At 41.6% G+C, this 26,404-nt stretch overlaps 1 protein-coding gene across 2 annotated transcripts in view; it reads left to right on the top strand.

Annotated features, from left to right (window-relative positions):
• The window catches only part of MED13L (mediator complex subunit 13L), a 179,354-nt gene that overhangs the window by 74,273 nt on the left and 78,677 nt on the right, over window positions 1-26,404 (top strand). For both annotated transcript variants that reach the window (XM_048323263.1, XM_048323262.1), the window contains exons 3-4: window positions 14,834-14,918; window positions 19,258-19,341. In XM_048323263.1, coding sequence (XP_048179220.1) covers window positions 14,834-14,918; window positions 19,258-19,341 — 169 coding nt within the window. The remainder of the gene's footprint in view (window positions 1-14,833; window positions 14,919-19,257; window positions 19,342-26,404) is intronic.

Genomic DNA, 26,404 nt, shown 5'->3' with positions numbered 1-26,404 from the left:
GAATTACCCCCACTGAGCTGACTTTTATTCCTTTCTGATATCCCAGGTAAAACCCATCACTGTTGTGGCTGAAAGTTAAGTTTTGGAGATAAAGGTTAAGTATCAGCAGTAGAGACCTTTATTTTTGTATTTTTAACTGAAACAGAGGTGGTGCAGTTACTTTAAACATTAAATCCTATTTAGTAATTGTTATTAGAAAAACACTGCATATTGATCATTTCATTGTGCTAATGCTTCAATGAAATAAAAATAAAGCACCACAGAGCGCATATTAGTTATTAAATGTGGCATCAAGATGCATTTTGTTTCTTATGTGATGCTTTCTGCAAAATCCTGGGACAATCCTGGGAATTAATTTAGTGGGAGCCCATCTCTGCCATGATTATGTGGAAAGCTCAGGGAGGTGGGGATGGAGCACAGCTGGGTCGGGAGGTGCAGCTGGACACAAACTGTGCTCCCAAGGTAAGGGGCACAAGGAGTGACCCAGGGCATGGGCTTTATGTAAGACAGCTTAGGATGGTAGCTCAGAGCAATTACATGCAGAGTTATTAAACTGGGATTATCTCCCTGTTGCTACCCTCTTTAAACAACCCAGACATGTTTTGTGGAAATTTAAATGCATTGTAGCTGGGGTTTTATGCCAGCAAAATAATGTCTGGAGTAATTGTGATGCTTTGTGCTTGAAGGCAAAGGCCTCTTACAGGCTATGGGGGTATCACATAAACAAGAAGGAAAGAATAAAAGAAAATAAATTGTCAGCAGCATCAGTCATTGATCTGTTGGTTGTATTTGATAACAGCCTTTATCAGGATGAAGAATATATAATGGGAGTACATTTCCAAGAGGATATATTTCCAGCTGGTTCATATTCTGCTTGAGGGGGGAAAAGTAAGCAAACCCAGCCTTCCAGTAATCTTCAGCTGAAGCTTCATTCGCTGTCAGATTATGTTTAAATGTTACAAGGGAGTGAAATTCTTTGGCCCAGAGAGATGGAGCTGAGTGGGGCTGCCAGGGTGCCGGGAGATTTCACGGGGGGATTTTACCCTATTAATTTGCACTGAGACTCAAGTGCTGTGATTTGTATTTAGCCATGGTTTGCAGTAGTTAGGAGTTGCTTTTTACATCCCTGGCGTGACAAAGTCAATTAAGTCTGGCTTTGCTGCTTCTGGGGTAAGTAGGTGAGAATTTGGGTTTGGCTGTAGGCATTCTGAAGTGCAAGATTTATTAGAGATGGAAAATCAGCTTATTTTTGTTCCACGAGGGCCAGCCGGGGTTGTCGCAGGCACTCTGTGGGGACTGAGCCGTGTGTGTGCTTTGGTTTTGACACTAAAATTGTTGACAAAAAGGCAAAATGCCAATGTCCATTGCAGGCTCCAAATGGCAGCTGGCACAGCCTGGCAGCAGATCCCTCCCTCCTTGCCCGCCTCGCCCTGGCGCTGGGGAATGATCCCGCGGATTCCCTGTCGCACTGGCTCAGGATCCTGGAGGTGCTGGGTCCTTGCTGGGGCTCACAGGGTCACCCCACATTCCAATTAAATATGTGGAGAGTTCTCCAGGTGGCTCCTTCTGCATGACAGCCAAGGGCTTTCCTGGAGATGCAGAAATGGGTGGTTGTTATTAACTGAAATATTAGGGGAAATTAAATAGGCTGAGCTGTAATCTTATAGCTGCATTTTTAAACAGAATTATTTAATAAAATAAAAGCTCAATTTATAATTATTTTTATTTTAGAAATAGCATTTTGTGTTCTCCTGTGCAGCGAACCCCTGGGCTACATGCAGAGAACCCTCCTGGTTTAGAGAGAAGCTGCAGGGTGCTGTGTGCAGAGCACTGTTGTTGGGTGGATTTGCCTGGACAGCTGTGGGATGTGGCTCAGGAGCATGCTCTGGGTGGGGAATTTGATGAGAGCCCTTCATATTGCATCCCAGAGATGTTCCTCCAACACCTGTGCTGCGCCTGCTCCTGTCTGGCCCCAGTGGAGGTGTCTGGTGTTCCAGTGTGGTGCTGTGGAGTGTTGGGGCTGCCCTGTAGGGCTCACTGACTTTCTATTGCCCTTTGACCCTGGACTTTCAGTGTGTAGGATTGTAGGAGGCAGATCCTTCAAGGGTAATAAATCCTCAGTATTACTGCTCACATAGCAGCTATTGCTTAACTCTTCAGAGCAGGGGGCCGTGGCAGAGTTTCTGTGTTGGGTGGCTCCCCCAGGATAGGGACCCACTGGGTCTGGGAATTGAATTAAACAGTTCCAGTGAAGAAATATTTCTGAAGTGAGCAATTAATGGGGATCTGCAGCCTTGGTTTCTCTGTAGACCTTAAAACAGCCTTCCAGTGCCTAAAGGGGCTCCAGGAGAGCTGGAGGGAGACTTGGGACCAGGGATGGAGGGACAGGACACAGGGAATGGCTTCCCACTGCCAGAGGGCAGGGATAGGTTGGTGACCAGGAGGATGTGGTTTGGAGGCTGTTTTGCCCTTTAAGCTCCTGAATTAAAAATAGGATTGGAAACACAGAGTACAGGTGACGTTGCGTTGCTTGAGATGTTCAGATTGTCCCACAGCACCGGATGCACCAGTGCAGCTGCCATGGACTCAGTGGAATGGTGCCATCATCAAGAAATGCGGCTTGGGCTGAACTGGGAGGGGGACTGTTCACTGGGTGCTTTGTCGGAGCAGGAGCTCTCAGAAGCACGTGAATTAAAGAGGTTAAGGTGAGAAGGTTGAACATCTCCCAGACTAGTAAAGCTGCAGTTACAGAACACCTTTTTTTAAAAGATGGCAAGAAACTTACTTTTGTTTTGTATTTGTTCAGCTATTCAGTAGTCTTTTGAATCTTGGAGGTATCAGAATGGTGAGCATGTCTTTTGATGTTGTATTCCTCCTCCTCCAAATGGGTGGGGGCATAGGAACAAAAGGTATTTAATGAATTATGATGGAGAGTTAAGTGGTGAGAGACTTGGAGGAACCAGTTAAGACTCCTTATTAGGTGGAACGCAGAAGTGGAAGCCACAGACAAGACCAGGGAAGATTCTCTTGGGTTTTTGAAGATGGGATCTGTTCTGTTGTCTGACCTGTGGGAGTGTGGGATGCTGGATTTGAATGGAAGGGTGTGGATCTAGCCCATTCCACATGCAGTTCAAGAGAGTTTGGAAAGGGGAGGAACACCTGACCACTGTGAGTGGATGAGTTCCTCACTGTTGGATGGTGGACTTAGAAGTGCCACAAGACCCCAGAAATGCAGGCCAGGTGTGAGGCTTTTTTTCCTGTTGGAGCTGCCACAGGAAATGCTCAGGAGCTGAGGAGTGCCTGGGTTTCCTGGCACCATGGTCTGGAGAGGGTCAGACAGCACCAGGATTCTCCTTGGCCAAGTGCTGCTCCACCTCTGGGTGCCTGTTTGGTGACAGTGCAAGGGAGTGGGGATGTGTTTATCCCATTCTCATGTAGTTATTCCATGCAGGTCAGCAGCTCCGGGCAGGCAGAGGTGCCCATTCATTCCCCACTCGCTGTGTGTCTTTCGACTTAGTTAAATCCACTCTCAGCACAGCTAAACTGTTTGGGAAAAAGATTAAACCAGACAGTTTGACTAATTGAAAATGAGGGAAATCCTCTGTGACTGTGAACACTGGGTGTGCTTTGTACTGTATTCTGCTTTTCTCTAAGCTAAATAATTCTTTTCTCTGTGTGTACACCTATAGATAAAGTAGATTAACTTGTAATCTTAGCTACTGTTTTAATAAGGCAAAGGAACGTTTTGTTACTGTTGATTCCTGGAGTCCTTGGAGAGGAGGAACTTCAGGAATACTTGTCGGTAATAATTTTTAAGGGCAATCCACAACCCTGATTTTTCAAAAATTAAGTACTTGCCATGGCACATATGCCATGAATGGAATTGGTCAGTCAAAAAGTAGCTGGAATGAAAGGAAAAGCAGGGGCAAGGCAGGTTGGCATTGCTGGGATGGTTGGCCACTGCCTGATAATTTAAAGTAGAGTTCAGAAACTGATGTTTCCAACAGAAATATGCATTTCCAACCGTGGTGAAAAGCTGAATTTATGAAGTGCTGCTCCATCTGTTGCTGAGGAGGTCCCACTGTGCAGGTAACAGTCCAGTAAGAAATTCAGTAGGGAATTTGGCATCTTTTAGGAAGCACTTACAGAGAGAAGCATTCAACAACACTAAATTAAAATACACATTTGTGTGTCTCTTTTCTCTTTGTGATTTGTACAACAGTTGCTTCTTCTTAAATATGCTTGGTTAGATGAGTTCTTATTCTTCTCCTGCTTCTAAGCCCTTTCATTTTGTTTCTGCAATGAAGATGTAACAATTTATGACATCACATTAATATCCATGGCAACAGCCTGTAAAGTGAACAACATATTGCATTTGCATTGCAGAACCAGCAGTGAGGGAGACGGCTCCTGCTGAAATATGGATATGGGAAAGAACTCCAGCAGTGAGCACAGGGGATGCCTGGGAAGGGGAATTCTTTTGTAGTGGTCAAATGTGGTCAGTTGGCTCAAATTTTGTGAAAGTGATCTTTAGAAGGAGTCCCAAGTAGAGAGGAGTCAGAAAATGCAGCGCTTTTTTGATTGAATAGAAAGTAAAATCACAACTTTCTATTCCTGGGTGTTCCTCGGGGAGCCTGCTCATCCCCAAGGGAATCCTGCTCACTCGGGTTCTTGTTTGCAGTAACTCTCACAGGAGAGATTCTTACAGGAGAGATCTTACAGAGCAGGACTGGCTTCAAATTAATAATTACTACATATATGTTCAGCCTTAAAGATTATGAGAAAAGCTGAGTACTTGGGAGTCTCAGATAGTCTGTAAAATCTTGCAGCTTAGTTTATTACTGTGTGGAATTCCAAGGACTCCTCTATTTCAGAACAGCTCTCCAGTCCTCAGTAATTTGCTTTTTCCATCCCCAATGCCATGCTGTGTCTTCCTCATTACTTTTTTCTCCTGTAATACCTTCTGTTTATAAACAGGAGTAAATAAACATATTATGATAAATAAAAACATGCTGATAAAGAAATTGTTTTTCTGTCCCCATCTGAAAGAGCATCCGTAATATTCCCTGCTTGGAAAGGCAGGAACGGGGAGGGAGAGGGGTTGTTTTCCTACACTGAGGTTTGGGTACCTGTTTGGGGTAAGTATCTGTTCAGCCTCTGGAAGTAATGGACATCACGATTTTCAGGGATCTTCTGGAGTCTTTCCCAAGGGATCACACATTTGATCCCAGCTGCTTTGACCAGATATTATTTCTCAAGGAAGTTCTCTGCTTTCAAAGCTGTTTCATATGGACGGTTTTATTTTAAAAGGAGCACTTAAACTGTCCCTACTCCAAACCTGCTCTCCTCTAATATGTTTATTATTGCATGTGGTCGGTTTTTTCCCCTGAAGTTTTATTTTTAGCCTGCGTGATCTGGGATCCTTTTCTTAATCGAAAAAGCAGCCCCTAGGTGACGGGCCCAGACCGGGTCCCAGCCAGCTCCCTCTGCTGGCTTCCTCAGAGGACAAAAATAGATTTAAAAACCTGCTTAAAAACCTGCTTGACATTCTGCTGCCTCCAGCTCAGCCCCTTCGCTGGCAGAACTCAACACAAAACTTGTTATTTCGCTTTTGCTTCTGTTCAAGTAGCAGCAAACTCCAGTAAACATTTGCTTACAGAAGAGCACAAAGTATTTTGGCATGTTTTGTGAGGAGTAAAGAACAAACAAAATGACAAAAATATGCTTGTTCTGTCTTTGAAGTCTGTTCTGCGTTTTTATTCTGTGCCTGTGGTTTTGGAAGGATCCTGGCCTCTCCAAAGAGATGAGGATATGAGGGAAAAGGTTCTCACAGCACATTTTTAAGAAGATATTTCATTTACGCTGTTCTTCATACCTAAACTTAAGATGCATTTGCAGGTTTTTTTATTTCCAAAAATTGTTGCAAAATGGAGAGTCTTTAAACTTCTCTCTTGAAAATATTTTTTTCAAAGTATTTTATTTACAAGCATCAAGTCTGACCACAACCATTTTTGCACTGATGTTATTGCTCAGGCCTCACCCTCTGTTTCTGAAGTATATAAACATTGTAAGCTTAAATTTATTTTCTAATTGATAAAAATTACAAGCTGAAGGTCATGTCTGGAAAGACCTACAGGATCATGTCATGGTTTGGGTTGGACAGGACTTTTGCTTAACTTTGCTACTCAAAAAATCTGCCAGCAGTATTAAATTTGGGGTTGCCTGCTGCTAACTCTTACTTTCTATTTGTATTTTTGGTGATTGTTGGTTGGGGTTTGGGTTTTTTGTGTCCTTCAGCTTTTACTGCAGCAAGTTTTTAAGTAAACAGATGGAAAAGTCAATTTTGTTGTTTACTCCTGTGTAAAATAGAATTAATTCCAGCAGAGAGGTAGGAAAAAAAGTAGTAAAATAAGCTTTAAAACATTCTTTTGAAAGGATGTATAACCTAGAAAAAAGATGTTTATTCACATCTTTTCATACTTTCAAACAGTAACACGAAGAGGATTTATCTAATATGTTCCATGTATAATGGAATTAGTGTAGTAGTTCACACTCACAACCTTTGGCTGTTTTGTGGGGGGCATATGATGTGTATTTAACGTGGGAAACTGCTCTAAAAATATTTCCTGCATCCCTTACTTAAATTCAGATCTTGTCTTCTCACATTATGGCATTTCAAGTAAGTTAAGGAAAAGAAGATTTTCTAATGAAACTTGTTATTTCTATAGCCATTAGGTTGGAAAAAAAAATGAAGAAAATAGGAGCCTGGGGGCTGCAAGCAGTGACACAGGACCAAAAGCAAGTGTGAACTGAGGAAAAATAAGCACAATTCTTAATTTTTATGCAGAAGGGTAAACTCAAATTTTGGCTGATGGAAACCCAAATATTGACTTGGTTAAATCAGCATACAGTTGAGAAGAACCAGCAGTTTCTGTCCCCCAGAGCAGAGCCCGGCTGGGTGGAAGCAGAGCTCCGGGGGCCTGGAGAGACTGGGCACGTTACTCCCGGGATTTCTCCATAAATGTCTCCTTGGATGTGTTGGAGATCTTGTCTTTCCTCCAGCTGTCGTCTTAACATACCGATTAAAGGCTGTGGCAGCCGCAGCACACGGGAAAGCAGCGAGGCGCGCTGCCCGAGCTGCCGTGGTGCGGGATGGGGATGGGCATTGCCGGCCGTGGCTGCGCCCTCGGGCCCGGCCGCGCTGCCCTCCCCGCACGGCGGCCCCAGCGCGGCCCCAGCGGCCACGGCGTGACTCGTGTCCCGCGTCCCCTTGGCCGGGCAAGCTCCCGGGATCGCCCTGCAGTGCCGCCAGAGCTGCCTGCGGATGTGGGGATGGATCTCCGGGAGGCACGGCCGGCGGGCGGGGTGGGCTTGGGATTGGGATTGGGAATGGGAACGAGGAGGGACGGGATTGCAGCGTCCGAGTGGAAGCGCCTGGCGGGAGCCGTGCGGGCGTTCCCAAGGCAGAGCCGTGTGGAAGGGCCGGGAGAGCTCAGCCCGGTGCCGCGCTCCGAACGGAGCTGTGCTCCAGCAGTGACGCCCTGCATACTTGGGAAGTGAGGGAAGACTCCGGGTTCCTTTCGCTTTCCAAGTAGGGATTAATACGGACGGCATTTTCCCTCAGAACGTGGCCTGTGTTACTCGGGGATGGCTGAACTCGCTCTGATGTCTCCGGAGAGACTCGCTGCCCTCGCACATTCCGTTACCTCCAGCAGAGCTCTGGGAACAGGGAATGCAGAGTCAGTGCCCCGTCAGTGCCAGTAAACACCAGTTGTGTTTGGAGAGGAAAAATACAAGTCCTCCTTCTCATTGCATTGTTGGTGCACAGGAAGGTCTCCCTGCTGCACATCCACTGCAGGAATTCCATTTTCTTTGAACCTGAGAAGATCAAACGGCAGAAGTGGGGCTGGCAGCCGATGTGTGGAATAAGGGTCACACTGGCTGCAAGGCCCAGGTGGTGACTGGAAATGGAAATGAGGAAAACTTGGGAGATTTGGAAGGGGAAAGAAGAGAGCAAATGAACTTTGGAGAGTACAGGTTGTTTCTAGGATTAGGAAAGCATAGTAATACTTTAAAAACATTGTATTTTCCTTCGAAGATTTTTGGGTTGCTTTTATGTTCTTCTGACAAACTACCTTTAATGTCTTTATACCAAATAGTTGAAGAGATAATGGAAAATGAAAAGTTCAGAAATGTGAGAGGAAATTCTAGAAACTCCCAGGAGTAAAGTTAAGAAAATACTTCTTTCCTAGTGGCATCCTTAGCCTGGAACATTTAAGGAAACAATGGTGAGAATGTCCCCAAACCTTTAGTGCCTTTTCACTATGGTCAGGTTATGCTTTTCATTTATAGGAAATACCTCTGCAAAGAAATATAAAGTGGCTTGGAAATCAGATTGCTTAACACAAACACATGGTGGGACGAATGAAGCAGCATAAATCAGAGATTGGGGGGGATTTTCTGGCACGTGAGAGCAGGTTTCCCGTTGCAGACAACTTCCTGCTTTGCTTTGGGAAACTGTGTAAACCACATAAAACTGTGCCTTATTTCTGTTCCTTTTACTCTTTCTGGTGATGGTAGAAAGCATTCGAAGCAAAAACCACACGGCAAATCCATGGTTTGATTTGGAATCTCTCCTGTCTCAGGAGCTCTCTGCACAGCTCATCTGCATTCCTACAGAGAGAGCAGACTCGAGCTGTAATTGCACAGAAATGCTCGTTCTGATTTCATAGATAATAATTTTGGTTAACCAAGCTGCTGAGAAGCCGTCCCTGTGAAGATCTGGCTGTGGTGTGCTCCAGTGAAAGGCAGGAGAGGCCGTGCAGGAGCACAGGAATGTGAGTGTGTGGGCCAGGGAGAGGATGTAACATATAATGTGTATTCTATAAAAAAACAACTCTGTACCTACTGGGATTGAGGAAGCGATAAAAGTAATACTTTAAGTAGTGCTAACACAATCTAAGTGCAGATAGTTACCTACCATCTGTTTTTCAATAAATAGCTATTATGCTAATTTCTGTTTCAATGCGCAACAATTAAAGCCTCGGAATATTCCTGTGATATTCAACAGCTGTTGCCTTTGAAGGTTTTATTTATCCTTCTGAGGTGCAACAATTTTAGTTTCATAGTCAACTCTCCTTGCAAGTGTTGGTTTTTTTATATCGAAAATTGCGGTGCGTTGAGATGCAAACTGGGGTCGTGCCTGAGCCGCAATCTCCAGCCATGGTCTCCATTTATATTCCGATTTTCCTGGAAGCTCTTAAGGGTACCTTGGAAGGACGTGGATTGGAAATGCTTCTGTGCAAGTCCAGTGAATATTCCCTCAGTTTGGAAATAGGAGAACACAAATGAATCATTCTGGGGAGCATTTCCACTGTTTTGGTTCATTTTGTGATGAGCTGACTTGGGGAAGGGAGCCAAGATGGATTCTCGGGCCTGTATGAGTGAGCAGCACAATTTCCCTATGATCATAACCAGCATGAGGAAATTAGATCTCTAAGTGGGTTGAATCTGATTTAGTAATAAGTCAATTTAATCACTAATGACTTCAAACGCAGATTTTACAAGGTGATCAATGGCAGTATAGCAATGATCGATCAATGGCGTTGTCTTTAATTGGATTTTTATGGGTATAATATAGTTTTTCAGAATTAATGTACCATTGCATTGTGTTGTTACTCTCTTAACTCAATTTTTTAGGAGAAATGATGCTTCAAAATGCTCTTTGGCTTTTGAAATATTGTTTTAAGGGCACGCTAATAAAAATACAGATAAAAATTAAATGCTTGCTTTTAGCAATTTTATGTCTGATTTTGTTGGAGTTGTTTAGCCATGTGTTTTTAAAACACAGAAAAAGCACCACATCCTTCATATTTCATGGCAGCGAGGAGGCAAAATATCAAAGGCTGAGAAGGAGCATGTGCTGCTCTGCATGTGAATCCTGAGGAGCTGAGTAAGTCCCCGTCCTCAGCAGTTTGACATAGTAATCTTCCCTGGAAGTAATCTCCTTGTCCCATGTGTCCTGCTTTAATCTATCAGTATTTCTGCAGTGTGCAGCAAGAAATTGATTTTCAGTAATTTTAATGGCTGAATAACTGGTGCTGTCCCAGAGTGTTTTTTCATATTTGCAGTGGCCAATGTGGTGACTGAGGGCAGTGTTCTGGATAATGGGTTTCATTAGCTCTGATGCCTGAGGTAAAAAAGCAGTAGGTGGGAATAAAGCCTTGTTTTTGATGTCTAGACGTTCATTTCAGCTGTTGCTGCAATATGATACATTAAAAGGAAATATGTAACATAGCTCTGAGGAAATATGTATTCTTTGAAACTAATTCTGCTTTTAAACTGCACAAGGCAGTGTGACCTGAATTATTAAAATGTGGGTGGCTGGATTTCTTAAAGGTATAACTGTCTCTGCAGCGCCGACACAGCCTCGACTTGCCTCCTCTCCTTCCTTCCTACATTTCTTTTAAGTAAAATATGTCAGTTTGACCACTGAAGCAGAACAGAGATCTTATTATCTTTCCAGTATCTCTGCTGGGAGACCTAAAATTATTGAAGTATTTGCTTTGATATTTTGCTGTGACTTCTCTCCTTGAAATTTTTATAATGGATTTTTTTTTTTTTTCGAGAACATGGCTGGCTTCATAAAAATTGTTGGACACTTTGAAGACCTTAATATCTCTGACTTGAAAATAAAAAAGACCCCAAGCCAACTAAGCTGCTCATTAAGTATCTTTAAATTATAAATTTCCCATGTAAGTCTAAATTATTGTAGTTGCCTTTCATTCATTTAACATCTGATCTGCAAGAATAAACATAAAAATCAGCACAAACGTTTTATTCATTTTTTCAACCTATGAAAACAAAATCATAACAAACGCCTAAAAACACCTTTATATATGAAGGCTGTTGATTAATTCCCACTCTGTTTGAACACCAGCAGTGAGATTAACACCTCCATTGTAATCCATTGTAAGTGTCAAATACACTTTTTTCTTGTTTCAGATTTTCTGCTATTCTTGATAATTTTTTTTTTTGATGATCCAGTCTTTAGAGACAGAATATTAATAGACTTAGTGGTTTATTTTGGGAGATGATTTAATTAAAAATAAAAAACCAAACAAAACATAACTAGAGGAAAGCAGTTGCTTCTTTTGGTGAGAAATGATGTGCTGAAGTTCTCCCTCTGTTGCAGGGCAGTGAGAACGGGATGAGCTGCCTGTTGAAATAAAGTAAATGCCACTCCCAGGTGTCATCCTTCTCTGGAGTGTCCAGAGGCTTGGATAGGGTAGTCAATGTTTACAGAAATGTATATACCCAGAGCTACAGAAACATGTACATGAAGCTATCCCAGTGGAGGAGCAGTCACCTGGCAGAACCCTCTGGTGAGAAGGAGCTGGGGCTCCTGGAGGTCGCCCAGCCTGACACTCCCCAGGATGGGATTGCTGCAAACAGGGATCAGATTGGCCATGGCTGTGTCTCCCCACGGCCTGGCAAGCAGTGACCCACAGTTTGTCCCCTCTGCTTTGCTGCCTCTCCAAACTCTTGTCCTCTGCTCTGACTTCCATGGAGGAAAATGAAGTTCATGCTCTGTTGTGCTTTCTCTTACTAAAACATTCCATCTTTCCGTGATTCTCCCCCTAGAAGTTCTCTGTTTTGGAAGATGGCTTTCACAGCCGTTGGTCAGTGTCACATTTGTTGCGTCTAAAGAGAAATATTTCAACTGAAGTACCAGAAACGCCTCCAGGACAGGCCGGAGGTGTTCCCATGTTTCGGAACCTGTGCAGCACCGGTGTTCTGCTGGCTGTGCCTGGAAATGCTATCAGGAGCATGGGAAAGCTGAGGGGGGCTGGAGTTGAATGTGTTGAGTGTTAAAAGCATTAGAAATCGTCACGAAGACAGATAGAGACCAACAATTATTTCCTAGGCTTCAATTTGCTATAAGGAATTTAAAATACTCCTCAAAATCTAAAATCTAGTTAAATTATAAGCGTCAGGAACTTTGGAATTTACAGGACTAGTCTAATTTTTAGTGTTTTGCCAAGCTTTTTTATTGGTCACCATATGCATCTTGAAGTTGCAACTTGCTCCAGTCATTTCAACACTTTTCTTTTGGAGTCTGGATCAGGAAGCCAAAGAGCAAAGAGGAAGTGAAATGCTGCACTTCTAATTTTTCCTCCTCATTTTTATGGCATCAGACATATGTACATGCTCTTAATTGTGAGATGTACTTTTTTAGTAGGATAAAGAAGCATTAGAGGTAATTACAGTAAGTATAGTGCTTTAATATATCTGGGATTTAAAGGCATTATTTATTATAGGAAAGTGGTTATGGCACTGTCTTATGATATACTTGGAGTTAAATTTAATAGGGAAGTAATTTTATTTCCATTTCATATGTCATTTATGTGAATTCCATGTACTAAGAAAGGCAGTTTGGAAAATTAGAATATTGAGGGTTGATACCACTCCAGACTTTCCCCTTTTCCCTGTCCCACTCCACTGCTGCTCCTCCTCAGGCAGTCTGATCTCACGGCACACACTTGACCCTCGGGACTTGGCTGTGAGGTTAACATTGCTTTTCCCTGCTTTTCCTAGGATTTTGGACACATTCCTCCCAGCCATTACTTCTGCTGAGTGCAGGATCGCCATGGATGCAGCTGTGGTGATGGGTAGGGAGGGGGAGTGCTGCCAGTTTCCATTCCCTCATCCCATCCCTCCTGCTGGGATGTGGAGTGCTTTCATGTCTGGGATTGTGGAGGAATAACAGGCTGGGGTAGCCAGGGAAGCTGAGCAGGGAAAAAGAATATAGGTGATGTCCAGTCAAAAAAAATTCCGGGATTAAAATTATTCCAACTCTACAGAATATTACATTTAACAGTGTAAAGCAGTGTGATCTGATCTGAATTCTCCTAAAATGGCAACATTATACTTGGCGAAGATAGTTCTGAGAGATGATATAAGCTGTGACAGGGTCCCATTTGTCTGCCGTGTATATCTGGGAGTAGGTAGGGAGTTAGGACTGGGAACTTCAGAACTGGTGGTGGGAACCTTCCTGTAAAATCCTGGAATTGATTCTGGTCTCCCCTATTTTGCATGAAGTTCCTAAAGCAGGGCAATACTGGCAGTATAGCCTAAGATAGGGTGAAACTGGAGAAGAGCTCACTGCTGTGTAAGAGTGAATTTATTTTGACTTTTACAGGTTCTGTCAACTTCATGATGCTGTCCAAAAATTTCATTTTTTAATTTAAATACTGAATTTTCATGCAGGTGTGATCTCTCATAGTGTAATCTGTAACTTTTCATATATTTAAGGATTATGTCATTTTGAAGTGCAAGACTGTACCTGCCTTGCAGCTTCTGGGGCTTCTGTAGTTCTGAGCTGTTGGGAATTTATACATCGATAGTTCTGAGCATGCACGGGGGTTCTGAGTTCCTTAAGCACAGTGTTTTACCCGTGAAACCCGAGGCCATGCGGAGTTCTGTGCAGTAAATAGCCATGGCCCATTACATCCTCGCTGTCAGGGAGGGCTTGCAAGCATTAAAGGGCCTGCAGTGGTTTCAAAGGAAAAGCTCCTTGGCTGCTGCTTGTGCCCAGGGGCACGGGTCTGTGTCTCCATTCTCCCGGGAAGTCTTGTGCTGTCCGATAAGGTGATTTAGTTACTAAAACCTGGCTTTTCCATTCTGCACGAGGAGAGAGGCTCTGTTACCAACATTAGCATATCACAACACTGCACATGCAAAAAATGTGCGTTTTCTTGTCTGTGAGTTACAGCTCCTGGAGAAGCAGCAGAACAGTGGCTCGAGGCTTTGAAGGCTGCTGGCAATATTAGTATTTTCCATGGAGCACAAGCTCCTTAGAGCTCGCCTTTAAACGTGGTTGTAAACTATACTGAGATAATCATCTCTGCGATAGACGCGCTGCTGGGAGGTCTCGTCCTGCAAATTGGCCAAGGAGGAGTGTGAAGTATTCAGTGCTTAACGTGCAATAGAATTTTATGTTTGCACTTCTAAAGATCTGCCGACTACTCCTGTGAAATTGAAATGACAGAACTCAGACAATTAACAAATCCTTACTCGTTGAAAAAGTTGTTTTGTCATCTGTTTTCACTCTGCGTCTTTTAGCTGAGTAAGATTTCGAATCTGGTACAGGCATACCAGAAATAGTGCTACTCCTGGTAGTTTTAGCACCCAAAAGCCATGAGTAAGGACAGCAGATATTTCTGAGGTTTGTCTGTCCTTCAGGTGACTAATTCAGGCTGCACTCTACTAGGAGAGATAATTAGACTTACTTTTTTAAACTCTAAAATCCCTGCAGTTCGGTACTGAGTGTACAGTTTTTATTTGGTATAAAATCTGCTGTGTATTGCTAAAACTGCGATAGTTCAAGTCAGTACGATGGAGGAATTGCACCTGAGTGTGACAGCAAGAGGTTCAGAAGAGTTGTTTCATGTTTTTTCAGTTATGTAAATTGATTTTACACCTTTAATGATTCACTTTGTTTCTTGATTGTCGGCATCTGTGGTTAAGTTTTAAAGGATCTCTCAGCGGTGGTGGCAAAGAATGATCGTGCATTCCTCACCCCTGTACTTGAATATTGAATGCTACAAACAAATGGGTTTGCTTTTATGCTTTTGTGTTGGGTTTGGGTTTTTTTTTAAAATTCAAAGACTGCATCTGCAGCAAGTAAAGATTAAAGCTACTTGGGCAATATAGGTATTAGCTGAAATAGTTTAATGAAACATGCTACTTTGAAAATTAAAGCTGTTGAAGATACGTTTTGGATAAATGTATTTCCCTATTCTGAGCATGTTGACATTTTATGTTTTTGTAGTGGTGGAAGAAGGATTCTGGGAGAATGGACTTTCCTATGAGTGTAGGACCCTGCTCTTCAAAGCGATTCATAATCTTCTGGAAAGGTAAGAAAAACTCCAGTGCTTTCAAATATTTCATTTTGATACTTAAAATCATACAGGATACCTATAGAGCATTTATATTATTATGGATCTTAAGGTACATTTTTTTTAGATTTAGACCTTGAGTCCAAGAGAACAGGATAGAGATGGATCTCTTGAGTCATTGACTGGTAATTTATCATAAAATGCTGTGCCAACTAATTAAACACTCATACAAGCAATAATGTTGGTACATATTTCTGCTCGGATTTTTGCTAAGGAGCTGTTTTAAAAGCCAAAAAAAAGAGAAGTTTTCACCTTCTCGAGGTGCTGAGAGAGGGGAATTGTAGCTGACCTTTACTGCCTTGATGAAAAAGCTTTGCCAATCATCCTAGTTTCATGCAAGTTACAATTTGACTACGTTTGTGCACACTGTTCAGGGTAAAGCTTAACAGTTCCTGGCTCTGATGAGACATATTTTATATATATATAGATATAGATAGATATATATATATATATATATAGATGACTTGACTGCAAAGTTATTACACTTACGGCTTTTTCTTCTTAATCCAGCTATCAACTCTTAAGATTACTGAAGATTATCTTGTTCTTAGATCTAGGACATGGCATCTTGGGCTATATAATTTTATTCTTTCTGTTTCTGCAGTTTTTCAGGTCATCGTCACCTTTCTGTATTACATCCTAGTTCTTCTTACAAATTTGGATATCTTCTCAGAATTAAATTGTCATTAGACTATTCCCACTTTCTCTGAGGTTATAATAATAATAATAATAACAACATCAAAATAGAATGCACCTTTGTGTTGCAGTAATTTTGCAGAATGCAGCCTTGGATATTTTTTCTTTCAGAAAATAAGCAAGTGGAAAACACTTTCATCTTGTCTCATTTGGTGTCCTGTTTGCTTTGATGTAGATTTACTGGTAATGAGGTTTGTATTATGTGTCTGAGGCTGTGCTTCCATAGGGTGACCGAGTTACCTGTGTGCATGTCCGCAGGTACAAGGATTAGTTGTTGTATTCCCTGTTTTCTATCCCATCAGTCTCTTTAGGGGATTTTTATAAATGTTGTAGGCTACTTAGAATGAATACAAGTATAAAAATTAAATTCCAAGTCTAGAATGTTCATTAGTTCTTTTGTAGCTTTATAGTATAAAAGGGAAAATTAATTTGATATGTGTTTATTAATCTGTGGTACCCAGCTAGCTGACTTTTAAGTGTAAAGTAGCTAATTTTATTCTTTGGACCTCTTTAAACTTGTGAAATAATTTTTTTTTTTTTTTTTTTTTTAATATAACTTAATTGAAATCAGTTGGCAGAGTCAGCAGACTGTTCTGTCCAGCTGTGACTGGAAAGCCTTTTCCTTTCAGCAGTAGTTGGTGAACACACCTCAGGTGTTTGCCAAGAGCCTCAATTCATGTCATGATAAACTGAAACAATTCATGTCACGATAAGCTGATATGATTCATGTCAGATAAGCTGTTACAACTCGTTCCACAGTACTGTCCCTTGGACATGAGCGCCTTCTCACTGCTTTCCTGATGACAATTTTTACAGTCTCATAGCTGAATTTACTTGAAGTTAATCACTATATATATATATATATATATATATATATATATATATATATATATATATATATATATATATTTTTTTTTTTTTTTTTTTTTTTTTTTTTTTGGTCTGCCATACCAAATCTGAACTTAACATCATAATTACTTTATTTAAAGTAATAGCAACATGTGTGCAGACTTTATTAAACAGCACTTTAAACTTTCAAGCCCTATTTTACCCGGTGTTTAGGAAAAGCCCCATTAATAAAGCAGAAAGCTCGAAGCCGTTTCTGGCCCATCGGTGCCGGGGCTGGTGCCGGCGGTTGCGGTTTTGTGGGGTTTGGGGTTTATTTCGCGTTTATTTTGCCGGAGGCTGAGGGGGATCGGCCGTGGCGGGAAGGAAATGGCGGGAGGAGGAGCCGTGAGGGGGAGCGGCCCCTCATGGAGGAGCCCGAGGGACCTGTGGGGACAACACGGGGCAGGAAGGGAGGAGAATCGTCTGCTTTCGCCTAACCCTGGCAAAGGCAAGAAAAAGGACCTACACAACTGATTGGGGGGGGATATTTTGGTTGTGGGTTTTTTTTTCCTTTTTTTTCCCCCCTCAGTACCCACACTAATGAGCAGTTTATGTAAATTGGCAATATAGAAAACATTACAAGATCTGAGGGATGACTACTCAAAATATTACGGTGTCGTTTCGTAACAATTGGTGTGCCCTTGGCAGGTCATTTTTTCATGGAAAAATCAGAAATACGGGAGGTCAGGTGCCAGTGAAGTGCTGGAACAGCTGCACTGCTGAGGGAGGGATCGCCCAGCCCTGAGGAGGGAGAGGAGCCCGGGCCTGCGGGGTGTTTCATGTCCTTATATCATTAAATAGCTGCTTTTTATGACCTTTTATTGGCTTTTTTTTTACACAAGTCCATTGTTACAGCTCACTGTGAAAGACTAGTTACCTTTAGTGCTTATACAGCAAAAATAACCATGCTATCATTGACTGCCCACCCGGCCGCATCTGAGATCCATGCTGCTGCAGGCATGGCTCTGATTTTATATGGGATTATTCTTTAAATAACCCATGATTTAGTTTAGCATGGAGGGTTGACTGATTTTTAAGGACAAATCTTCCCATGAAGACTTTTTTTCTAAGAAAGCAGCATTAGTTTGAGGCAGTTAAACCTGCTGTGGTGAGACACAGTGATGTGACACACGGCATTGAACTGTGTGTGATGGGAAGAGTTTATTACATTTTTTTGTTACTACAGATTATTTTCTTTAAGGATCTGATGTAAACTTCACAGACTTCCTTTTGTTTGTATAAAACATGCTGGCACTGACAGACTCTCTGATAGCAAATATTTCCTAGGGAAATAGTTGCTGAAGCTTTCCCCCCCCCACTATCAATGTCTTTAGATCTCTGCTGGCTTAGCTTTCATATTCAGTTTAAGGTATTGGTTATTCAACTGAACTGGTTTCTTTTTTGCTTTAGTTGAGAAAGTGCTGATAGAATTTTCTTCAGCTTTAACTTTGGAAAACCCTGCTGAGTGTATACAGAAAAATTAGGAGCATATTAGTATCTATGTTGTCAGTTGTCCATTTCCTATCTGTGTCTTCTAGGTATGCTTTTGAAGTGCAGATCACACAACTTTTCTGAACCTTGCAGAATGTACTTGCACAGAAAGTTTCATGTGATTTTAAATTTTTTTCCCTTTGTTTTGGTTAATCTCTAGCAGCTGCTATAAACTATTGGAAAACTTAGAAGGGTGGAAAAATCCATTTCTTTCATCTAAATAAAAAATAATGAATAGATGTGAAGTGCATGGGCAAGGCTTGCATATTACTTGTAATAGTGTATAAACCACTGGCAACAAGTAACCAGTTTTTCAGATTTTTTGAAGCATATTATTTACCTTAGTGAAAAATATGCCTTAATTATGAATTTCTGTGTGTGGTCCCATGGGCAGCATGTTTGAGTACATGTTTAATGTATGAGGCGCATTCAGGGTTGGCAAATTGCGTCTGTGATTCATCTGTACAGGTGGACCTAGAAAGGCATCAGGCACTCCCTAACTTGTCCATTTGAATTGGGTATTGATCTCTTCGGGTCCTCACTGTTGTTGTTTTTGTTTTTTTTTTTTAGAGGGGAATATGCAGTTTCTAAAAAGAAACGGTGGGCTTTCAAAGGGGCCACAGAAAATGGAACTTACTGCTCTAATTTTGGTGATGTGGGAGTATATTTGGTGGAGTGAGGTTTTCTGACAGAGGAAGCAGTAATTATGAGAGTTTCAGCACCTGAAATCATGCTGGGGATCATGTGAAGGGAAAATTGAATCATTGTTAATATTTCCGTAATACAATTTTCTGTCATTCCTATACTATACCACATACATGCCAAAAATAAAGGAATGCATATTCTTTATTGTCTGAAATCTGAAAGACCGAATAGAAAAGAATCAGTACTAATGAATGGCTTTTGTTCAAGAAGAGGAGTGAGAAAAATAGAATGATAGATCATTCAGCAAAAAGAGTAGCACAGAGTGGAAAAGATTGTGGCAAAGATGAAGGGAAAATGCACGTGTGAAGTTCAGCATCAGTGACAGTGTCATGAGATGGGACAGGGATTCTCTGTGAGTGATGTGGGTAAACAGAAAGTGGAACCCAAAAGCTACAAACTTTAATTTCAATCTGATGGAAATTCAGCTGCCTAATCCCTCAGTGTCACTGTCTTCAAAGATTCCTTTTAATTACACTTTCAGATGTAACTAGTAATTGTTGCTGTAATTGTTTTCTAGATGCCTGATGGATAAAAACTTCGTAAGAATTGGGAAATGGTTCATAAGGCCCTATGACAAGGATGAGAAGCCTGTTAACAAAAGGTAAGGAGATCTCTACATCAAGTCCTGCTCCTGTCAGTGTTGTGTATTGTGTGATGGTAATTTGATGCTGCATTTTGGTGGTAGTTTTCCCACTTTTTTTGCCATGTAACAAGTGAAAACACAGACACTGTGTTCACATCAGTAACACATAGAAAGCAATTAGGTAAGTTTTCAGGCCTTGTTACAATAATTTAAGATAAGAAGGCGAGGTTGATGTTTATCCATTAGCCCCACAGAAATGTCACATTTATTAATATCTTTTGAGCAGCATCTGCCTGTTCCTCTCATTATACAGCAGAATTGCAGGCAGTTACAGTGAATAATTTCAATTTCTGGATACTAAACCCCAACCTGACATTTTAAGCAGTAAAATAAGTAGTCCATAGATTTCCTGATTTATTTTCTTTAAAGATGCCACCCTCGATACACAGCTTTCCCTGCTCAGGCAGGCTGTCAAATCAGACCTATAGGAGTGATTAATGTGCTTCTCCCACAGCAACACAGCCATGGAACGGGGTAGCTGGCTCCACTGCTCGCTGCTATTTCCTCTCTGAGCTCTAAAGGTTACAATGTTCTCAGATCTTCTGGTACTTGCATTTATAGTCATCCGCTAAACAAGTTCTGTCAAAAATAATCTGAGTTAAGCTGAAACACAGATTTTCTAACGGGAATCATTTTGACAGAACTGGGTTAGGAAGTGACTAAACACGCAGTTATGCTGGGAGATTTGAAGGTAATGAGCAGTGGAGATGAAGTGGGGTGGCAACTTCTTCATCCATCCAGCATAGCTGCAGTCACCCGGCATCTGATGGCAGGGTGGGGACAGGTGGAAATCATCTTGCACGTCAGACCTGTCTTCTCCCTCTTGTCGTGGTCTCACTGCAAGGTTTAGCTGCAGAAATGTTACAGTGCAATGCTACAGACCATTGGCTTTCTTCTGTAGCAGACTTGGTGCAAACCAGCTGCTTACAAACAGCATTTGGTTTTGAGAGAATGCAGGAATTAAAGATGGATTTGTCTCCTTTCTAAAACCTGAAAGTGTTAATGTAGCATGGAGTTATCTGTTTTGTTACTGTTTACTTTGTGGCTGACACTGTGTGTGTGTAACCTTTGATTTCACATCGATCCCATGGCAAGGAGCCATGGAAAGGTCCAGGTTTTTCCGTACCTTCCTCTATCCTGGCTGTGCATAACCACCTTTCTCCCTTGTGTTTTCTCGGCTGCTTTTCTGATCATACCAACATCAGCTTAATTTTCTGGAAGATTAATTCCCTAAAGTGACGTAAGTAGGGGTCAATTCCAGTTTCTGGAAAAGAGAGGTAGCTCCTTTCAGCAAAAGCTGTTTGTTTTATCCACGTCACTGGAGCCTGAGTGCTCAGATTAAATGTGCTTGTGAGTCTCCTGCCTGTTCCTGGTGTGTATCAATTTAATAAATTAAGCATGTGATACAGTAGATGATGTCTGTCAAAAACAGCAGCAGCACTGGCGTGGGAGGTAATATCACCTTAGAATTCTGACAGATTAATAAGTCCCGTGTCTGATTTACATGTGTGGAACGCCAAATCAACCTGCACAGTGAGGGCTCTGTAGGGGATAGTTGCATTTGTAAACAGAAGTGCAGTCTGCACATAAAGAAATCTGGCCTGGAAGATGTCACAAAACCTGAGTTCATGTTGAACTCTGTTTGTGTTTGAAGTATTCCATGTGTAAATCTGACATTGAGGATTTTAGGGTTGGAGGGTGCACTGTTGATTTGAAGAAGATAATGTTTGTTGTTGTTTGGGGGGGGTGTTGGTTTCTCTGTTTATTTTTATAAAGTTCTTGTCACTATAAATCCTTTGGATATGCACAATTTCAAAAGTGTTTATTTAGCAATAATAATTACATCTAATTTGAAATAGGTTTTGTGTCGTTTCAGGTTGTTAATTTTTTTCTATAAATGTATCATTGAATTAACTAATCTTACTGGAAGATTGCAGTAAAGACTGCAAAAGTGGACAGTAGAGTCAATTGTGCACAGTAGCAACAAGTAGCAGGAAGCTTTGGGGACTAATCTGTCCAGACACCTCTTATTTAATCTTTTAAGCTTTCTTTCTCAGCATAGCACAAAAAGCTATCTTCACAAATTGATTTATGTTAATTCCAGATAAATTCTTTGTGGAGCTCTTGCACTAACAGCAGGTTGTTCTAGATAAAGCAATAAGGAACAGTTGCAGGAAGAAGAGGCCAACTGAGGGTGTTTTAGGTATTTTAACATAAAACCTTCATAACAAAAAAAAAAAGACATTTTAAAACATATTACTTAAAGCCGTGTTATTATATAAAGTAATAGAAATAAGTTGCATGTTTGTACAGTGATCAGAGGGAACAGGCAATCCCTGTTGAAAACACCTGCATTGTTCTCCATGAGTGTGGAAAGAGATCTGGATGGATATATCCCCCCCCCTTGAATGATGGAAACCAGCAGGTGTCATTCTGCTAAAGAAATAGAAGCATCTCAAAAATCTGCTTTTGTACTTTTTAACTTGTGGCAGAGTTACTCATCTCAAATTTCCAATGGCCAGAGTTACTAACGCCATTTCAGGAATACACTGAGAAGTCCTGGGCTGGGTATAAATGAACAGGGAAGGAGTTAAAAGTCACGGTCTGGCTTTCAAGGAGTAAATTCCTTCAGGGCCTGTGGTTTTTGTGAATGGCATTAAAGGAGAAGGGAGGGAGGGCTGTGATTTCAGAATGAAGTCAAAGATGAAGTGGAGCATGGCAGTGGCCGTGACCTACTTATGCTAAGATGTGAGAGGGAGGCCTAAGAACAGTAGAGAGCCTGGCCTGCCTTTCCAGGCCGTGCTGAGAACTGAGTGCAGGATGAGCTTTCCTGCTCTTCCAGGAGGGCTGAGGAAACAGCAGAGGGAGTTGCAGACAGATCACTGTATGCTTGTGTTTTGTTTTGCTCTCAGTGCAGACCAGATGCTTTTCACAGGAAATTTAGTGCAGAACTTGTGGGTTTCCTTTCCCAAGTATCTTCAGTATTATGTGTCACTTCCTAAATAATTCTACACATTTTACTGTCATACTACAGCAGTGTGTTTAAAATAGGTTTCACGCTACTGACAGGAAATGGCAAACTTGATAGTTTTTCTACACAGCTTTCTAAAGGAGATCTGTATGTTTGGAGTTCACAGAACTTGTCTGATCCAAGGCATTGGTAGTGGCTTTCACTGTGGGATGAAAATTCATTCTCACAGTCTATACGGGATTTTTTTTGTTTGTTTTGAAAGCACCACAATGAAGTGTTAAACAGCTTACTGAAAAAAATAATGACCGTGTTATGTAAGAATGTTTGCTGTTTGTTTTAGTGATTGTTTTCTTGGTGTGTAGGAAATTGGGGGAAAATCAGTTTGTTTTGAACTGTATGAACAGCTTAAGTTGTTAAACTGTTTTTAATTAAATTCAATGTAAAGAACACGTGAAAAAATAATCGTTGCTTTTTGTAGATTAAATAATTTATGGGTCTTCCCCTCTTCCAGAAGTGTGCTGGGTTTTTTTAGCCTTAAGAAGAAAACTACTCCATCAGTAGAATATTTAGAATTAGAGCTCGTTACTCGGTGAGAAGGCTGACAGGTAGGAATGGGGTTTAGGCAGCCCCTGTGCCCTCTGTGAACCAGCATGGGTGGGGCAGGGGGATTGCAGTCAGGCTGCAGGGATGTGCAACTCATGGATTGCAGTTCCCAAACAGGTTTCTGGCTGTCACTGTCCCATACTGACAATCTCATGCGATGTGCTGGAACACAGAAATCTCTGAGTTACGAGTGCATGGGTATCTCAATAAATACCCAGAGTATTCCCAGGTCAGCCCTCCTCCTGTAGATCTAATCCAGGAACTTTTCCCTTTGTAACAGAGCTCAGTCAGTGCATCCACAGCCGGTTTTGCTCAATAGCTGTGTTCACTTCTCTGTGAGCATCAAAACTGGACATTAAGCAGTGCCATCAAAACCTGAAGACTGCAGACACTGCTTCCTCTCTCAGATCCTTGAAATCATCATTGCCTTCAATTTCTTGGGAGTAGCCATACGACTCATCTGAGGAATACCTAAATCAGAGCTGACACTGAGCATTGTTGAGAGCTGCATTTGCTTTGTGCCATGCCAGGAACTCCTGCCAGTCAGGTCAGTGTCTTCACATGCAAACGTCAAGTTTGGGAAGCCCTGGAGAGGAACTGCTGTGCCAGGAGCAGTTGAGAACTACTGGAAGCACTGGAGCACCTTGGCTGAATCCCACAGGGAGCTTTGCTCCTGGCACAGATAATGTCTTCTGGCAAATGGCACTCAGGTGTTTCATTATGTGGTGACATAGTGCAGTAAAAGCACAGTAAAATAAGTTGAAGTGATTTGTTTAAATTTTTATGAAGATTTGAATTCCTCAGCTGAAAAAAAGTAACTGCTTGTGCATGTACAGTTTGCTGTGGTGCAGCGAGGTTTTATTTCCTTGACTTTGAGAAAAAGAAGTCTTATAAATTATTTTAATTCTGCGCATTTGTGTACTTGTATTTTAACCATCTTAAAAAATTCAGTAATGTGATCGTATATGTTTCTTGAAAATGGTGTCTAGTGATGCTATAGTAATATATATGTACAGTATTGCCAACACCATTATAAATGAGGAAAGACTAGGCAGGAAAATAATAAAAATCAATCTGACTTCATTTTAAATAATGTGTTCTTATTCATGACTTGTCAAAATAAATGTGATAGAAATACGGAGTAATAAGAAATACCGTGTATTTCCCAATAATTCTTCCTACCTCTGTAAAAATAAGCTTTTCTATTTCAGTTTAAGAGGCTTAATTCCCAGAGAAATATTTTCATATTTTCTAGATTTAAGTTCTGAAATGTTATGCTCATCTTTGCTGAGTTTCTTCTGAGGATTACTTATGGTTTCAGTAAAACCATACACCAAGCTGGTGTGTTATATCTGTGGCTGGTGTTATTTTAATTGGTAATCTTGTATGTGCTAAAGCTGAATTAACTCTTACTTACTCTGAAATATTGTGTAGTGTACCCAATGTAATATGGGCTGCATTCATATTTTAACAGAAGGAATAGTTCTAAAATAGAGATTTTGAAATAAGTGTTTTCACATGCATTTTTCAGGCAAAAGGTGGAAGTATATCAAGGTGTTCTTGATATCAACATGCTTATGTTTATAGACTTTTTCAAGCAATTTAATACCATTTAATTCAAGTATATTAATCTAATACCACTAATTAATATATATTTATGTTTTATAGGCAAAACAGCAAAATATTATTAACAGCTTAGGGTTACTTAAGGATACTATTAAGATGGTCTGGGAAAATGCTATTCAAGCAATACCTTTTTAATAACTGTTATCTATGCTTATACATGCTCCTGGTAGTCTTGGATTATTTTGTGTATTCATATTCCTGGAATCTTGTATGTAAAATTCTTGATTGAAAATGTTAGCACACTGCGTAGGAAAAAAGCATTTTGGACTAAAAGTCTCAATGTTCATGTGCTTTATCACCAAAGTAACTTCTACATAAGCTATAAATTAAGGGGTATTTGTTTTCAGTTGTCTTTTTATTAGTTTTTTAATAAGGAAAATACTAAAACAGTATCTTCCAAAAGCTAGTAAGAAGCGTGCTCGAGCATGCTGTAAAATTCTCGTTGTGACCCAGTTTGCAGCGGCTGTGCCCAGCTGTGCATCGGGGCGTGGGGCCGGGCTTTGTGTGGTGTCCTTCGGGAATGGAACCGAGCAGCTGGAGCCGGGGCAGGGACAGCTCCCACCGAGGGCTGCCGGCCCCAGCCTAAGGGCCCGGCCTTTTCATCTCCTTTCCTGCCTAAAACCATTAAAAACACAGTGGCAAAGCAACCACAGGCGCCGATTCTTGAGATTCCTTGCCCCTTGCCAATCAGGATAACATCCTGGGAACAATAGAAGGTCTCCCTGCATGGGGTCATTGGTGAGATGTCGCTGGAGCTGTGCTTCCAGTTTGCTGCATATCCCCCCTTCAGCCAATTCAGGTGATGCTGTGCAGTGTCTTACCCTGCTGTTTGCTGAGGGCATGGACCTGAGCCAGCCAGCTCAGCTGAAGCAGCATGGGTCATGGTGGGTGTGCTGGGGACTGTTCAGTCCTGTCATAGCTTCTGTTTTGGTGGTAGAAGTGAGGTAGAAATTGCTTCTTCACAAGTGCGCCCTTGTGTTGTTAAGAGAGGTTCTGTTACTGCAGTGACCTCCTTGTCTGGGTGCAGCACTCTCTCAGTGCTGCTGCTGCAGCTGATGGGGCACTTGCACAGTGTGTTTGGAGTGCCTGTGTGCCTCTGGCAGCCAGCAGGCAGATCGGGGTCCCTCCTGTCACACAGGAATTCCCAGCCTGAGGCAGCAGGGTGTGCAGCAGGATGGGTACTCACAGAATAATCTGGTGTGGCAGTCCTGTAAAAGCATCTCTGTAAACTCCAGCTGTTTGGCTCCTTTGTGAGCTTCTGGTACAGGAGACAGATACCCCTGACCAACATCCACGAGTCTGAAATGAATTGGTAGCACAATTCTCATCCCTTTCTGTCCTGAGAAGGAAGAATTCCATTGTGCCTGCTGCTTCCAAAGGCACCCTGTATTCCTTGGGTTGTGCTTGAGCCAGGACAGACATTCAGGGTGCTGTCACAGAGTATCACAATCTGATTTTTGTGAGGTGCCTGAGACTTTGGAGTGCCTTTTTCCCTCTGAAATACTCGGAATCCATCTATTTTCAGTGTGTGTTTGTAACTACCACCTCCTTGCAGGATTCTGAGGAAGCCAGGATATACAGGATATGTGTGTTAGGGTATATGTTTTCATGTGTTTCCCCTTTTACCATTTGGGGGGATGTGCTGGCACATACTTCTGTGATTCCAGTTTATAATGCAGAAGAGTTGTCTCTACAGTTTTGAAGTTAAGGATCTTTTTTACTGATTTAATTAATGTAAATTTACAAATATATAAAGCTGATCTAGTAATCTTTAACTTCTGGATGTTGTAAAACCTTCTCTTGTAGTTATTTTTTCTGGGC

Source organism: Corvus hawaiiensis, chromosome 18 (assembly GCF_020740725.1).
Source record: "Corvus hawaiiensis isolate bCorHaw1 chromosome 18, bCorHaw1.pri.cur, whole genome shotgun sequence".
Lineage (NCBI taxonomy): Eukaryota > Metazoa > Chordata > Aves > Passeriformes > Corvidae > Corvus > Corvus hawaiiensis.
The sequence above is the reverse complement of the archived record's forward strand: the minus strand, read 5'-3'. Positions and strand labels throughout refer to the sequence as shown.